The sequence below is a fragment of the Megalops cyprinoides genome, chromosome 6 (genome assembly GCF_013368585.1).
Source record: "Megalops cyprinoides isolate fMegCyp1 chromosome 6, fMegCyp1.pri, whole genome shotgun sequence".
NCBI classification, from domain to species: domain Eukaryota; kingdom Metazoa; phylum Chordata; class Actinopteri; order Elopiformes; family Megalopidae; genus Megalops; species Megalops cyprinoides.
In genome coordinates this window covers 23,008,277-23,025,889 of record NC_050588.1, presented here as the reverse complement: position 1 = coordinate 23,025,889, position 17,613 = coordinate 23,008,277, and the positions used below count along the sequence as shown (strand labels likewise).

Below are 17,613 nucleotides of genomic sequence, written 5' to 3'. Positions count from 1 at the left end.
CACTTTAGGCAGTGGTAGCACACAGACGAAATATTAACAACATCTCATACAGCTGACAGCATTAAAGGTAAGATGGGCGGTATTAAGAAGGGTATAAGGTAGTTTGCCTAGCAGTTTGCGGATAGGATTTACATAATAAAATAATGTTATATAACCTTTGAAAGTACCACTTTTTTAAATGAATCTGCTGATTTTCCATGTATATTTATTAGTATTGTAATTATTTGGATTGGAGCCATATTTTTCTGCTGTAAGCACCAGAATGTGAACTGGCACAGAATGGCAGGAACCCATAAATGTCATTTTAAAAGGGCCGATGGAAGCAGAGAAGAGCAGAAAAGCAGTTGAGCGATGTCTGGCCCTGGAGGTTGCGTGCTGTTTCCTGGGGCGATGTGGTGGACCTCCCCATGTTTGTAACTACTCGTCTCTTCAGAGCCGCACTCCTTGTGTGGGAGAGCTCACTTCTCTCTGTCAGATTAAATTACCCCCCCCTCCATTCCCCAGCATCAGCCTTGCTTTACAGACTGACTGAAAGCTTCACTCCATGGTTACAGTGATGGGTACAGCGGAACGGTATGTGCGCACCTCCGCATGTACAGTGTAGGTGTATATGTTTGTCCATGTTTGTGATATGCATTTATGTGCATGTGTCTCTTTGTGTACTTTGATTAATGTGTTTGTGTGTGTGTGTGTGTATGTATGTGTGTGTGTGTGTGTCAAAGTGCATGTGTGTAAGAACAGAGAAAGTCAAAGAGAAAGAGAGACAGAGTGATTTCCTAAAGAGCCCTGGCTGGGCTGGGAGGCTCTTAGTGTTGTGTTTGCAGACTGGAGTTGACATACTGAAGGCAGGGACTGTCCAGTGTGATGGTACAGAAGTGGAATTGCGCTGGAGAAATGCATGGCAGTGGATCTAAAGGAACAGTGATGGCATGGTTTTCTTGTGACTGTGTTTTTTTTCCCCTCTTCCTTTTTTGTCTGTTTAGAGGATCAATCATGTGGCAAATAGACTTATGTACTCTGATACCTGTCAAGTGTCTCCTGAATGTTAAAATGAGATTCATAGAGTTACACTTGTTTTCTTTTTTCTTTTGTCGCCCCCCGACCAGTGATGTATGTTTGTGACTGGATGTTGAAACATGCAGACATGGTGTGCCAGTGGAGGAGTGAGGGCCACTCTAGCAAGGCTTTGTTCTTCTGAGAGCGCTATGATGGGAAGTAGTTATCCCTGTTCCAGTCTGGTTGTGCTGTCAGCGCTGCGCATCCAGCAGCACACACTCACTAGTAACGCAGTGGCATCTTTTGTGCACAGCACACAGTCAGTTTCAGTGCTACGTGGCTGACTTGTGAGCTCCTCTAATTTTTAGTGTGTTTGTTTTTCAATCCCCTTCCGTTCCACTTATGTCAGGAAATGACTTTGTTCTTAATACAATTTGGTGAGATGCAAAACTGAATTACATCCTGAGAGTAAAATGTGGATGGCTTATTTGACATAAAAGACATTGTTAACTTGGACATTTAATTTTGGAAATGTATTTACACAATGAATGTGTACGCGCGCGCACACACACACACACACACACACACACACACACAAGCAAAAACTAAAATTTGCCTGTATAGGTCTGTTTGAAGTCATAAATAGACAAAAACATTTTATGCAGTGATAGCACATTTATCTTCATATTTTAGGAGTTTATAATGAAAACTGACAAATGGAAAAGATGTTCAAAATATTTTTGATGATGAAAGGGAAATGAAAGTTGTCAAATATTACAAATGGACTATGACAAGCCTTGTATTAAAGAATTTTAGATAAGGAAATGACAAGCTGTCATGAGGACATTGCTTGCATCCTTAGAAACAAGAAACAATATGGTTATTATATTTATCATATTATCATTTATCATCATATTATCATTATATTTTTGAGTAAATAATGCTGTCACAGGCAACCTTTTGTAGCATTGGATGACCCGTGTAATACACATTTATTATGCAGCCCAATAGCAAACCAAATTAATCAAATAAATTATTGCATTCAATTAAATATCATGATATAAATCATTAAATGAAAAAAATATCTGAGTCTGAGCTAATTTCCCAGATGCTTGAAAGTGTTGATGTTTCCATGGAACCGTTACGTTGCTGACTTGTGACTCTTTGAAGGTGTAAATTTTGAAGAGAATCTAAAAAAGCTGAATGTTTCAGTACAGAAGGCCTTCAAAGCTATTGATGTGACTGGAATTGGTGATGCTTTTTTGTTTTTTTTGTTTTATGCTCCAAGCGAGAACTGCCTTTATCAGACCAGCCTGTCAGCGAAGGCCCAGCTCAGCAGCTTACTCTATCTGAAGGGTCAAAATACAGCACTTTCATTCCTCAGCTGATCCCAGGGGCTGATGGTTTGTTCCAGTCGCCAGCGTCAGCCCAAACAGCGAGTACAAGCTCCTCTCATGTTTTTCCACTATCAGAAATGACTCAAGCCGTGTCAATCAATCCATCCATCCCACGTCCCGTAGATTCCGTGCCGTTGGCGCATGCTGTCACCTTGGGTCCACTGGTCATTCTTGAAATGGTACACCCCCCCCCCAGATTGCTCTCGAACGTCAGGGGGAAGAAAGAGAGTGTCGCGCAGGTGTTACATTGAGCTCCTGTCTGCTGGTGATTTCTTTTCTTTCATGGCAATCAGGTGGAGGCTCGACTTCTGCCAATCCTGACACTCCTGTCCATCATTTTGAGGGGAAGACAGAGAGGGCCATGGAGTGTCCTTAGAATGAATAGCGCCATTAACCCGAGGGAGCGTCAGAGTGCATGGAGAGCTCACAAGTGGCCGTGGGAAGTGGATTCCATTTTTCTCAGGATCTGACAGTATCGACAATCATCCTTGAATTTTATTACGGATCCACAGTTACTTGAGTGATATGGGGCGTTGAATAAATCCACATAGAATATTTAAAGAGAGAAACATTTGATGGTTGTAAAAAAGCGGATGAAGGATGAAGAATTCATACTAAGGGTTTTTATGGCCCATAAAAATAATAAAGAATATAAAAACTGCATTTTGCAACAACTGCGAGATGTGTTTTGTGGTTACAGTGGCGAGAGGAGTCATATTTGCTCAGATTGACCCTGTGCTCCTCTTTCTTAAATACTTGCTTGCTGATGACCATAGTGGGTCTGTAAGAATCTTTTCACAATACTTGCCCAGTACAATGATTTCTGATGGCTACCTTTTTCACAGAGGCTTGTCTGGATTTAGTCCATTCCGTGGTAGGGTCTCACTGTGGGGCAGGACATTGTAGGTCCTACTCTTGGACCAGAAAAAACTAATGTCTTGAGAAGGAGAGAGGGTAAAAGGAGGCTGGGGGGCATAGTCCTCGAGGTATCTTTGACCTGTCTTCTGGTGCACATGACTCATTCTCACCCTGCCATCTTCTCCTCCTGGCAGTGGAGCATCAGTAGCGGGGAACGCCCCCTCCCCAACCTAGAAGATTCACCCTGATGCAGCTTCTAATTCTAATTCTAATTAGATGTGTTGCTTCTTTAATTACTGTTTGTGTAAAGTCTCCCCTGGCTGGAGATGTAAGGAATGCGTTTGAGCGCGAGGTTTCCAGCTGAGTTGTGCGGCCTTGCCTCCTCTTCGCAGCAGACATGCCCATGGCGTTGCATGCCGCTAAGCCCCCTTTCTGTTCCATCGACAATTGAACTTATTGTTTTACAAATTGAAATAATTGTTTTTTTGGCAACATCCTTCCAGTACTCATCTGAGCAGCTTATATGAAAGTGTAAATATTTAATGGAATGTTACTCATATGATTTGATTAGAGAGATTCAGACTGTAATAAACCCCAATTCTACAGCGTGCGTGTGTTTTCAATAAAGACAACAGATAGTAATTAAACCCTGTGAGCGTAATTGATGCATTCAAGCTCTCCTCACAGCATTCAAATGCATTGCAGAATGTGAAATAAGGGAGCTGCTCAGATTTGAGTTGCGAGTTGGATTTTTTTGCATTCCCTTCCCTCCCTCCCATTTTTTTTTTCTTCTTTCCATGTAGAAGTGACCTTGGGCTGATGGACGCTCTCTGAGGAAGAAGGAAAGGAAAAAAAAAAATAAACCTTAAGAAATGAATACTTATGTCAGCAGTTCCACATCACTTATTGTTCTGGGTGAGGGGGTGGATTTTGGCGGTTTCAACCAGAGCAGCAATCACCAAGACAGGCTGAATTGTTACCTATGATGCATTTCTCTGTTTTTGGCAGGCCTCTTTTTGGCACGTGGGAATGGGCCAAGTTTGATGCTTTTCAAGCCTGCTGTGTTGACCGTCAACAAACACATCGAGTACTACTGCATGTGTTTGAACGTGTCAAGAGCTTTATGTGACACATGTTACAGATGGCATGTGCCCCTGATGCTTCTCTCTGCCTTTTCTACAGCAGTACTGTGAAATGCCAGAAACATGCATGGGGTCACGTTGAAAAATTTCATCTTTCAAATGGGGTTTTTTATGATGTTACTCAAGCCACTAGGCTTTCTGCTCACGCAGATAGGACATTCCTAAAAAATTTTGTAAGAGTTGGGCCACGTTATCTTTGAATGTGTCTGTCATTACTCACTGTTTTTGAGTTATCATTTTGAACATCCCTGTTCTACTGATATTTTACGGCTATGTACCTCATCTGCACATTTCACTTTTGTGTACTGTAATGCATCTTATTCTAACACCATTCTTCGGCTGCATTATAAGCCACACTGGTTGTAGCTATGGCCTTTTAACCAGAAGATTGCAGGTTTGAATCCTGGCAGGAACACTGCTGTTATGTCTTATCAACAAGGATAAGATTTTATTCTAGGTAAACATATAACATCAAGCAAGTTTCAAGATTTTGGTAAGACTAAAAAACGTTATCAAAAATTAATGTGATATATATTGCAATCAGTGATTGCAGCTGACACTACAATATTGAACCTACACAATTCTCTAGGACCCTCACATCTCATTCTAATCAAGAGGTCTAGGACCCAGTTGTCTCTGTGTCATTTATTTATTTATTTTCTAGCCTCTTAATGTAGTTACTCAATTTTCCAAGAATATTGAAATAGGGTTGGGGGTGTGGTGGTGCTGATGGTGGGGGGAAAGTCATCTTTAACTTGGCTCCAGCCAAAACCAGTATTACAGTAGAAATGATAACGTTCTGGGCAGATGTTTTCCCTCAAAGAAGTGATTGCATTTGCAATGTAAAAGCAATCTACTTGCCTTGTTCTTATTACACACCGGGAGAACTGGGAGTGTATTAGATAAAAGGCGTCCAAATAACTGTTATGGCAGATAATGATAGGATCAGAATGGGTTTATCGTCTGCACCACCAGTTCCCATCTGCAGGTGGAGAAAACTGAATTTAGCTCATCTCCTCAGAGAGATGGAGATCGAATTGGCTCACACAGCACCAGACGGCACCTTCTTACGTGAAGAAGTATTTAGTGGCTGTAAATTAGATATGTTAAATCCCCGGGCCACCTTGAGTATTTATGCATTTTGTTTGCCTCCGAAAATCGGTTATACCTAATTTTATCAGGTAAAAAAGGAATTAATAGTGAGTTTTTTTTTTTTCATCAAACATTTTTCTCTGATGTGTTTATGTTTGAAATTGTAGTTAAAGAATAATTTGGAAGCAGTGTTGTTGGTCAGTGTTATTTACATTGAGATGGATATGTACGGTAATTCAATAAGGAATGATAGCACAGTAATCATATGTTATAAAGGCATTAGCCAGTCACATTTTTTCTTGCCATTTTCCTCTCAGACAGACTTTAAAAAAGGATAGTTCATTTGCTATACTGTTGTTCTTCTTCTGTGAGGATTCCAGTTTTAGAGACAGCAGACATTCCTCTCTAATCTTAAATTAAGCCCTCTGTCTCGCCAGACAGCAGGCTATAGAAAGCAATTTACTTGATCTTCCTGACTCCAGATGAAAACAACAATTAACATGTTGCTGTTGCTGCTGTTGCTGCTTCTGTTGTTTACCAATTTGTGTTTTTCCCAAGTAATTATTTTTCTTATTTGGCCATTGCCTCCTCTATTTCTGTGTGCATTTCTTAGTTAAAAAGGTACACAGTGAGTGGTTCGCTGTCACAATGGCACATTAATGAGGGCATTGTCATTGACCGTTGATTAGTCAACCCCATGTAACTCCAGGTTATTGGCTTTAAAATAAACTTGCAGTGTGCATATTTCTGAATGTAAGCATATTTCTGAAAAAGGGATACATATTTAATTAAGATTTAGCATGAATTTGAATTATAATTATCTTGCAATATTTATAGTTAATAAGAAATATCATAATTATTCTTTCATTACTGGTTTTGTGTAATCTTAAATGATTAACCAGACTATACATGTTAATATACTGTTGAATGTTTGGATGTCATGTGACTTTGAACTATAATAAGCATAAAAGATTCCCCGGTTAATTTTCATGTGACACTAAAATAATCTCAAATGAAATAAGACGACCTATGAGTCTGGTAGCATTGTAATATGAAGTTCTATGTCCATAAAGAGATACACATTTCAGAGCAAGCAGAAAGCGTTTGAAGAAGGGCCCTAATTTCTCATCCTCAGTGACAAAGACAGAATCAGATGATATCATATCTAATTTCTTGACAGTATATGGCCAGCAAAAAAGAGCAGATGGATCATTTGGGCCTCAGAGAGGAATTCCCCTCAAATGTAGGCATCATGCTGTGATAGACAAAGACACAGTGATTTTTCTCATATTGGACTCATGTTTTTATTTGAAATTTCAACATGACAGTTGTACTATTGTGCTTTTGTTTTTAAAGCTGATTCGAGAAATTTATTACCAGTTTACTTCTCTAATGTGGCATAATAGTGTCATGTATTTTCCCTTGGTACAGATTTTGTGGTCCCTTCTGCTAAGAGAAGGTTTAGGTTAACCTGTTGGATGTGACAACTCTGATAAATTCTCCAAGCGTGACTTTGGTGTGTCATGTAGTGTTTTTCGAATGAGAAAAAGTGATCCATCGGGCAATGGATCAATAGCCATGTCTAGCACATTTCCATCCATCCATAATATGGATATTGAAACCACAGATGGTATTTATGTAACTGAAAAACCATTTCATATTTTTTGTACAAACCAGAACTGTACATAAATCATATTGCATAAACTGACTGAGTCATATCACCAGAATCGGTACGGGCGAATACAAAAAAAAGAGACAGGGTGATTTTACTGTTAGTTTAGCCTCTCAGTGCATCGGTGAGATTTCTGTGGAATACCCCATTGATTGCATTACTAACTCAGTTTGCAACAAGATACTTGTGCTCAGAGGCTTCTGGAAGCAATTCATTTACTTGGATCTTCTCCATTCTTATCATTGTCCATGTTTCCCAAAGTCTGTTTGATTTTTTCTTTAAAGAATCATTCACTGGGTCTGGTTTCAGAGACACAGATTATTGTTTGACTCAAAAAAAAAAAAAATAAATCAACAAAAAATTAACATGTTCAAAACAACAGAGTTTTCTTAATACCAACACTTAATACCATGCATATTCACTGTATCAAAGGACTATTCATTTGGTCGATGCTCTCTATGATTTTGTACTGTTCAGGGACACATTATTAATTTATATGTTTGAGCATATACTAAAGTAATATAGTACAGTAGCATTGCATAGTGTAGTACAAATGTGTAAGGCATAGTAACTTCCACTTCTAAAATGAATGTACTGTATACTGAAGTAATTCAACATATTGGCAGTGTACAGTATAGTAGCAATGGGCAAGATACAGGTTTAGTACTTTCCATTTGTAAATCTGAATGTATACTGAAGTAATTCAATATACAAGCACCATACAGACACACACCCAAACAACTCTTTACTGTAATCTAGTTTCTTAAGCATTATTCTACACTTTCATCCTGATTTATACATCAATTCAAAGCAGCGATACTCTTAGATCATCAACACATCATTCATTTCATTTTTGTAAAGATTCAGAATAGGGGACTGTGGAATATCCACTGACAATCAAAAGAAACACCAGTCATGTCATTACCTGATTTGTTTGTGGAAGGCCACGATCTCAGTGAGGCCTTGTTCTTTTCTGAGATTCACTCTTGGTGAGAGACTCTTCAGGGAATTACTGTTAAATCATCCATGTGCATTTAATGTTATTTTAGTTAATTAAAGATAAGTGTAAATGAGTATATTTGAACCACAGATCCATCGTCAGTTGTTGTAATACATGGTAGGAATATACCTATGATATCACACCTGCATGTGGCATTTCATCTTTAAGCAAAACAAAGCTTTTTTTATGCACTCTGATTTTTAAAATTTTGTTTGCTTGCAAATCATACTACTTTATTCCTGAATTATGCATTCAGTAGAAAAAGTAGAAAGTAGAAAAAAACATGTTTTACTATGTCTACTTGTTTCCCTGCACTACAACTTACAATTTTTATGTAATATTAAAGACCTATTTGAGCAGATTTTTAATATATGACAAATCGATTTGTCCCATTTAATTAATTTGCTTATGCTAATGTTTCCATGCTGGGAAAATGAAGTTTGGAAAATGCTTGTTATCTCCTGGGGATAGTAAAATTGTGGGATTTTTATCAACTCCCCTTCACTGACGTGGAGATTCTTATCTGAATCGGTCACCAATTTCCAATTCAAATGGACTTATCTGTCTTTCATCAGATCCATTGATATTCTGATAATTTGTCTCTCTGTCTCTCTGGGTCTTTTCATTTGGGAGTTCTGTGTTGTGCTCAGACTTCTGAGTTGGCGGATTCTGACCAAAAATTTTTGAAGTTGAAATTCAGACTCATTGTTCTCTTCTTCATTTTCACTTTCATTTTCAGCATGCCATCTTGTTTTGTTGTAGTTGGTGTGAGGTCAGTTTTACTGTGCGGTATGAAATTTAGATTTGCAGATGGTGTTTTCATTTTTTCCCCATTACTCTTATGTAGGTTATTTTGCCCAAAACAAATCATAAACGCTCTTGTTTTTACCATCTGTTTTACTGCACAAGTTGTTTAAGTGAACTCTGTGTAAACTATGGAATGCCTTACCACATTTCTGAACTTTTCAATTAAGATTTTGAATAAAAATAATGCTTATCATGATCATCATCAATACCTGCAATAACCACAACAACAAAAACAACAGCAGCAACAACAATATTGGTCTACCTAAATATAGCACCTTAAATTCGCCCATCAGTGCTGTCGTAAATTGCTGTGCTTTTTAAATTGTGCTTTTAAATTTTGTCTCTTGTTGCCGCCTTAACCCTGACGCTCATTGTGCCGTTTGAAGTTGTTGAAGTTTGCCGTTCGAAAGTATATCGTACTAGTTGCCCTTTAGGCTGTAATTGTAAAAATCTGATAGTACTGCGTCCTCAAACAGACCTTGCTCTCAGCTGAGAACTGTCTCACTGTGGAACTGTACACATCCTGTCCCCGTACTGTCGCTGTACCTACTGTATGCACTTTTGTAAGTCGCTTTGGATAAAAGCGTCTGCTAAATAAATAAATGTAAATGTAAATGTAAATTTCAAGCCGTTTTGAGTGATGTGTGGCAGCCATTCTGTGCAAACATCTTCAGCAGCTATGCCTTCTGTCACCGCACTGGGGAATTTCTCGCCCACTTGGTCCAGACTTCCCCCTACTGGTCTACAGCCACCACTTATAGCAGTATCTTGTTTTTACAAGGTCTCTTGTCTTGTTTTAACTAAACTAAACTAAACCCAGTATAGCACAGAATGGCTGTCAACCCACCCACCACCACCACCACCCTTCAAAAATGTTTTATGTAAGCTTTACATATATAAAGCATTTTCAAATTTTTAACTGAAAACCTGGTTTTGAAAGGAGACATACAGAGCCTCAGCACGTAGTGCATTTTTCTATGTATGTTTAATGCTATTGTTTGTGAGGTACTCATGCTTCTCTGTGCTCCTTTGTCTGAAATCAAGGTAGAACATCATGAATAAAGTATGATAATTACCCAAACACTTAAGCTTAATTGCCTTTTTGGAGAGAACAATGCTTTAGTGGGCAGGGTCTTAAACAACAAAAGCATTTTTCATGAAGAACCATTCATTTAGAGCTAACCTTGGAGTTCCAGTGTTGAAGTGCAGAATTTAATTACTTTGTCAAAAGTACTGTAAACCCGAACAAAAATATACAAAATCTGTAGATCAGCTACTTTGGTGAAACCTGTTTGCTGTTTTTTGACAATAAAAGTTCAGTAAGAATTCAGACTACACTCTCTGAAATCATCAAGGCTTTGTTTGGATTCAGTTCCATTTTTTTCCTACACATCTCATCTGTCTGACATCAAAGGAGCTTTGTTATGGCTCTGAATGATAAAGCCGTCATATTTATTGTGTTCTACTTGATTATTGTACAGTTTCTTATTGTTTATGCAAGAAAAAACTGACTACTGCTACCCCCCTTGCATCCATTCAGAAATGTTGGAGCCGATCAGAGCTGCTCACTGTTGCATTGTCGTGGAGGAGAGCTGTTTGCTGCTAAACTATGACAGAAGAGAGCTGGTCACAGTTATAGGAGCAATGCACAGCAACTGAGTAAAAGCGCATTTGAGTGATTATCATTATTATTCAAAAAAGGAAAATTCAATAATAGGTGTCAGACATCATAAAATATAATTTCACCTGCCTGACCACCTTACTGTAGAGTCTGGCACTGTGTTGACAAGTTTCCTCATGAGACAAAAGACCTCCACCCCCACCCCCCCATTCTGTGTCTTTCCCTCCTCCCATATCCCTCCTCCCATATCCATATAGAATCTAAAGAAGATAACACTAAGCCTGCCCATGTGCATGCAACTTATTTTCCCCTCCTCGCTTCAGAAACCTGCGATGGGAAGCCATATGAGGAGCCAATGATAGCTCTAGGGGAATACTCTCATGCTCGAGTGAGTGAGACATCCCCTTTTTGAAGTTTGGTATTGTTTGGTTCAGTCTGGCCTCCCCAATCTTTTCAGTGTCAGGCTCAGGTTTGACAGTATGCAGAGGGGCAGTAGACAGTTCCCCCCTGAACTCCTCTCTCTCTCTCAGCTCTGTCTGCAGGCTGTGGGGTGAACTAGGCCAGCAACACACAAGCACTGCTCAAACTAAACAGAGTGCTAATGACCAAAGCTGCTACAGACAGGCTATGCTGTGACACAAGCTTCATCATGGTGGAATTCATCGTCTCTTAAAACCAAGAGACCACGTAGCTAAAACAGAAATGCTAAGTGGAATTATTCATCAGTGTCACCAATGCTACTTTTATTCAACCTGTATTTAAAATGCTGAATGATATTCAGAATAATAATGATGTGGAACTGGGGAGTCATAAATGCAGTGTTGGTATCTGATCATAGCTAACAAGACTTCTAACTCACAGGTTAGGATTGTAGAATTACTGGTGTCCCAACAACTGTCTTTCTTACCTGTCTGTCTTACCTGTCTTTCATTAATATTTTACTTGGCTTATCTGCTTACTAAATCAAGGTTAACAGAAGAGGCAGGGACTGAAATTGCAAAGAACAATTTTATTTTTATAGAGCAATCTGTAATATTTTAAGTAGAAGAGAGTATGCTAGCTGGTCCAAAGCAGATTGGTTGCTTACTTGAAGCCCTGGGTTAGGCTGACCACAGATGAACTTTTATCTAAAATGTCCTCTTATTTTACAGGTAACTCCAGATAAACAAAGAAATATGAATAAAACTCAGAACAAATAAATCACTGAAAACTAATTAAAGTTTTCTCTCCATTCAGTTGCATTGAGGAAACAGTATTCTCACTTGACCATGTCTCTGCTTAATGTGAATCATGTTAGATTGCTTCAGATCTCCACATGCTCCACAAGCAGTGTTTCCTTGTGATCACCAAGCTTTGGTTAGTGAACCCCTATGTGCACATCCATTCAGGGCACCATGCTGGGTGAACTAGTGTTGATCGTGGAGCGCATTTATCCAACTGATTCCATTGATTCTACATCTGTACTTCTTTCTGCTGCTTGGGCCCCTCGTTCGTTTTCCTTTACCTCTCCTCGTTCAGATGTGCTTGTTTGTCCTCTCCGTGTTGTTGATCGCTTCCGTGACCTAGGTCCAGATGAGGTGGCCGACTTATTCAGGACGACACAGAGGGTGGCCAACATCGTGGAGAGACACTTCCAGGCTTCCTCTTTGACTATTGCCATCCAGGTACATCATACACAGCAACAAGGGGGCGAGGTTTAGTAACGCAGGCCAGGCTCAGCTAAAGGGATTATTGGATACATCCTCCATCTGGCTAATCAGCTTGTACAATCTGAAGTTTGAAAAGTGTGATGATGTTTCCTTGTCTCTCAGGAATCTGATTTCTCTATAGAAAAACTACATATTCAATCACCACTGCCACCAGGTCCCCTCCGCTGTGTCCATTCTGCACAATGTAAAATTCAAGGCTAATGAACATCTGTGACAGAATGTGTTGCCTTAAAATTTTATTTTGAAATGATGACTGAAAGAGGGCAAAAAAGAAAAAAAAGATCATTGATGAAGAGCAGAATTCTATTGTGAAATATTTGAGTTATTGATCTGTTGTCATGGCAATCTATGCATGACCAGATTGAGCAGGAGTGACTCATGTTTTTTGCAGAGTGCTATTATAATAAAATGTAAACTTGTAGATATAGGTCCAGTTCAGAAAAAAATCCCAGTTTAAGAATGGATTTATTTCATTGTTTATGTATAAAACTTACAGACAAATGAAACACAGGAGATGTTCAGGGTTTCTGTTGTAGGAAGAACTCATGTCAGTGTATGTGCATGTGTACATATTTTACTTACAGGATGGTTTGCGATTCTTAGGTAAATGCTTGACAAAACTCAGATCTGTATCTTGTTGTTCATTGGGGATTACTGATCTGTTTGTAACAGTATGGTGTTTGTTTTGTGTGTGTGTGTGTGTGTGTGTGTGTGTGTGTGTGTGAGGGAATGTGTCTTGTCATTAGCTTGAGGTGTGTAGATTAAACTGATGAAATACTTCTATTAATGTTACATTCTGCATTATACAGTTCCAGTATTTGTAAATGTATAAACATACATGAGAGCATGATGGCTGGAGTATCATTTCGCAATGGGTTCAACTGTTTTGAATATTATAATCAGACCCAAATAAAGACCCATCCTATTTAGATTTAAAAGAAGGACACCACCTGCTGGAATAACACAGGAACTTGTACTGTTGTGAGTTCAGACAGCAGACCGCAGCAAGGATACCCTTCAAAAATACACTGGTCTATTGCGTAATGCTTATATGACAATTCCCAGATGACATCCTCTGCATAGCAGCATAGCCTGACACACAGTAAAATAACACATTTTTTCTGACTCATTTGCATTTTTATATAATTTCATTTGACCTTAAACTGAATTTGATTCTTTAATATACTGTCCAGAGCCACAGAACAAGAATTAAAGCTGCTTTTCGCACTGGGGTGATACATATGTTAATGTTTCTTAACGGTATTCCATTCAAGGTAAAAGGCAAATTTTTTATTTTTATTTACACTCATATTTACTCCATCTGTGTGATATTTTCATATGTTAGTTTAAGATTGTTATTTCCTTCTCTGTTTTTTTGTTTTACAAATGAGGTGTCTTTCATCATGACCAGCTTCTGCATTTGGGGCTGATTCAGACTCAAGGGTGCAGAGCATTTTTTTCTTTTTTTTTTTTTTTGCGCACACTCACTTATGCATTTGTCATTTTTTGGGATTTAGATTTAATTTACTTACCCACATTAGTTCTTAAAATGGGTGGTACAAAATTGCCTACTGTGAATAAATTTGGTGTTTGGTGGACAATAGATTTTGTCTAGTAGTTACTAGCCCTCATTGCAGAACACAAGCCACAAGACACTGTAAACTGAAAAAGCTGAGCGGATACTTTGAGAAGATAAATCAGTTCTGGAACCAAGATGAGCCTTTTCAATACTTCTGCATAAAAAGTTCCAAGTTCAAAATGTCAGTATCAAATATTTTTAAAAAGGACTTAAAAAGGAAAAAAAAAACAGCACACTTAGAACAAAGTTTTTGTCACATTATTTATTGAACATAAATATATGAATATACAAAATATAAAAATATAAAAAAGTACAGCAAAAGCAATATTTCAGTTTGTTTATACATACCAGCCATATTCATTGTAATATTTTAATGCATTTTTGAATTATTAACATGAACCAGTGTAAGTGTGGAGGATTTTTTTTGAGGACATTATAATATCCCACACAGGAACTAGTGTAAGCACATGGATACTGATGGAGAGGAGGTTGTCTCTGGTCAGTTAGCTGTTCAGATCAACAGTTAGCTAGCTAGTTTGCAAAGTGATCCTATCCAACTGCTATGGTACAATTGTGTCAGCTCTCTCATGGCATTATGCCCTGTCTGACATCTTTTTGTTTGCTATCTGATATTATGGTTCTGTTAAGCCTAAATGTTGGCTATTTAATATAGTCAATCCAAACTAGCTAACTAATAAGCTGCCGTTTCAATTAAAGTGAATATTTCTGTGACTAAATTGACAAGTTTTGCCCTACTGTATTACTGTATTAAATTATATCCATTAAAGTAAAACTAATTTCTTTTATATTTGCTAGCTAGCTTCTTCCTGCATTTTCAGCTGAGCTGACTGTATCCTCTCCCTTAACAACTGTATCTATCTATGTATCCATTTATGTAGGATCATATCATGATTTTTTTTTATTATTATTTTTAAAAAGCAGCAAACATTAAAATGGTTGCAGGACATGACATAGGTCATACAGCATAAGAAAACAACTGACAAACCACTGGACAATTTACTAGGTGGCTACCAAAATGTTTCGGACCTCAGAGAGAAAATTGTGCAATTTCTGAACAACTGTCGTGTGGTAAAATACAACAGAGATAAACTCTGATTTTTGTTTATTTTCACTGCACTTTGCCTCTCCGATTACTAACAATGTTGTTGTTACATGGGATGGCCACTGTGGCACATTCTACTATTTCATGCACAAGATTCGGAGAGATAAGAGACTTAAAGTCTCATTTTGACCAAGCTGCACTCATTTTGGACAAATACCACCCCAAACCTGCATCTCCCACATGGGACCTTAAGCTGCTGATGTCTGAATGCGCTTAATAGTAACCGAGGTGTTCAACTCTCTGTGGAAGCACTTAAGTGGGGTTTATGCACATGTATGCAAATTGGCCCCTTGATGTGAATATATGATATTTTGAAAGTAGCTAATTATAAAGCTATATTTATCCAAAGACATCTGTACAGGTAAAAACAGCTGTATAGTATATGACATTGTAAGTGTTTACATGTAATAACTTAATGACATGCTGTTATTCATCAGAATGTGGATGTGAGTTCCTTTTATAACCAATGTATAAATGTATTCAGTGAGTATATGTTTACTCTTCACTTGTGTGTAACTACTGTATACACACAGTGAAATTTTCCATGGATCTCTAATCTATCTGATGCAGTTGTTTTGTAAATTAAATTCCAAATAGTGTAAGACTGCGGAGAACAATTCCAGGTCTGTGAGTAAATGTTTGTAATACGCTGTTTCTTATTCAACAGTGTTACACCAGTGAAAAAGCAAAGGCAGGGAGACATGGACTGAAATTTACTCCTACCCACCGTAAAAAAATTTAAGATTCACACCGTGATGTGGAAGCACTGTGATTCATCTGAAATTAAAATCCTGTTGAATTATTAACAAAATATTCCTGAATTCCCGACGGTATGTAATTATCTCGTTTTGTCCCCATCAGGATGGCCCTGAAGCCGGACAGACCGTGAAGGTGAGCACTTAATAATGCACTTCCTTTGAATACATTATGGAAACCGCTCTGACAGTTATATCATATTAAATAATCATTGTATTTCATTTGCGGGTCCCAAACTCTTGGAGCATATCAATTATTTATGTACTGGCTGGTTTTAAAATACTTTTGTCTTGATGGAAAGATGGGGTGGCACACCTTTTGGACTTTGGAGTGAGTTATGCCTTGTCTTTGAACAATGAACTCTGTATGTCAGAAGAGAGGAAATTAGGTTTCCATCATAGAATATCATAACAAAAGCAGAATAGTATGCAACAAAATAATCTGTCCATTAGGACTGGTGGCAACCACCTATGACATCATATCACAATGTACAATGTAGAAAGTAAGGAGTCATGGTCTTTGTCATGGGTAGAACTGTGCTTTGCTGTCAAACCCTGATTTGTATAGATCAATCAAAAGACTTTGCTCAACAGCAAAACAGTCCAATTGGTCCAGATTGCTCAGTCACTGGTCAGTCACCCCTATTTTTGGGTTCATGAAGCCTCAATACCTGTTTTAGGGTATGTTAAGTAGAACAGTTTGATCAATTTCACTCTTTCTGCTCACCATGAAGTGCCTTGGAGAGACTTCAAAATGACCAGTGAGAGAAAACAGGAGCTAGAAAGTGGAAAACAGTGGATATAAAATCCAAATGCCAGTTGGCATTTCCTCTTCTATAGCGTGTGAGGTTGCGCTTACAAAGTTCCACGAAAAATTATGGATAAATGAGCCTTGCAAAAGCTTTGTCCGCACAGACACAGACATAGCACCAAAACACATACAAAAAAGGCTTTATTTTAAATGCCATTGAATATGTAACCTAATCAGTAGTATGGATCTGAAATAAAGATTTATTTAATGTTCACAGTGATACACTGAACTGTAATTCCATCAACTTGATTCCATGTATTCAGCAAAGATAATATAAAAACATGTCATCTGTTCATGCTTAAGGAGAATTTTAAATAGTTATTGTATGACGTGGTTCACATATTGTGTATCATTTTACTCAAATGCATTTGAAACTACAGATCATAAAAAGTAATTTATGAATTTTATATCATATCTTTCTCTAGAACATACAGGTTAATAAACATAAAAACTCTGTAAATATCATCTTCCACCAGATCCATCCAGTAGAAAATAAAATTTAAAAGGCTCTAGATGCACTGCACTGTCCTCCCCAAAGCTGTCATCCTCATCACTAAAAACAAAAATCCAATGAAATTCTTCCTTTGAACTCACCCTCTTTGGAGCCATTTCTCTGGTTTATCATTTTATCAATATCTCTCTTTTCCTTTGCTTCAGAGCCATTTATTTGATTTATTATTTTATCCAATACCTTTTCTGCAGCTGTTTTGCTGTAGTTTATATTCAAAGCAAACCAGTCTTTTTTATTTCTTTAACCATTATTTGGCATTCAGGCTTCATTTTGTTGACCAGTTGCCTAATTCCAAAATTTCTTTGACTCTCTGATGTCACTTAAACTTTATAAGTGCACTGGGAATGGGTTAATTTTCAGATTGGCTGATTATTAAGACTTCCTGAGCATTCAACAGCTCTGTCATGGTGCATTAAGTGTGGCCTAAGGGGTAAGGAAAAGATATTAGCCTCTTAAAAATAGCCTTGCCCCTATACGAAGACAGTCAAATTTCACTTAAGTTCTTGAATACATTTTTTGCCCTTTAATTTTTAAAAGTCT

The 17,613-nt window shown here is 37.9% G+C and overlaps 1 protein-coding gene across 3 annotated transcripts in view; it reads left to right on the top strand.

Annotated features, from left to right (window-relative positions):
• Nucleotides 1-17,613, top strand: part of fhit (fragile histidine triad diadenosine triphosphatase) — a 227,972-nt gene that overhangs the window by 160,091 nt on the left and 50,268 nt on the right. For all 3 annotated transcript variants that reach the window (XM_036531595.1, XM_036531596.1, XM_036531594.1), the window contains exons 5-6: nucleotides 12,104-12,249; nucleotides 15,858-15,887. In XM_036531595.1, the coding sequence (XP_036387488.1) occupies nucleotides 12,104-12,249; nucleotides 15,858-15,887 (176 nt within the window). The remainder of the gene's footprint in view (nucleotides 1-12,103; nucleotides 12,250-15,857; nucleotides 15,888-17,613) is intronic.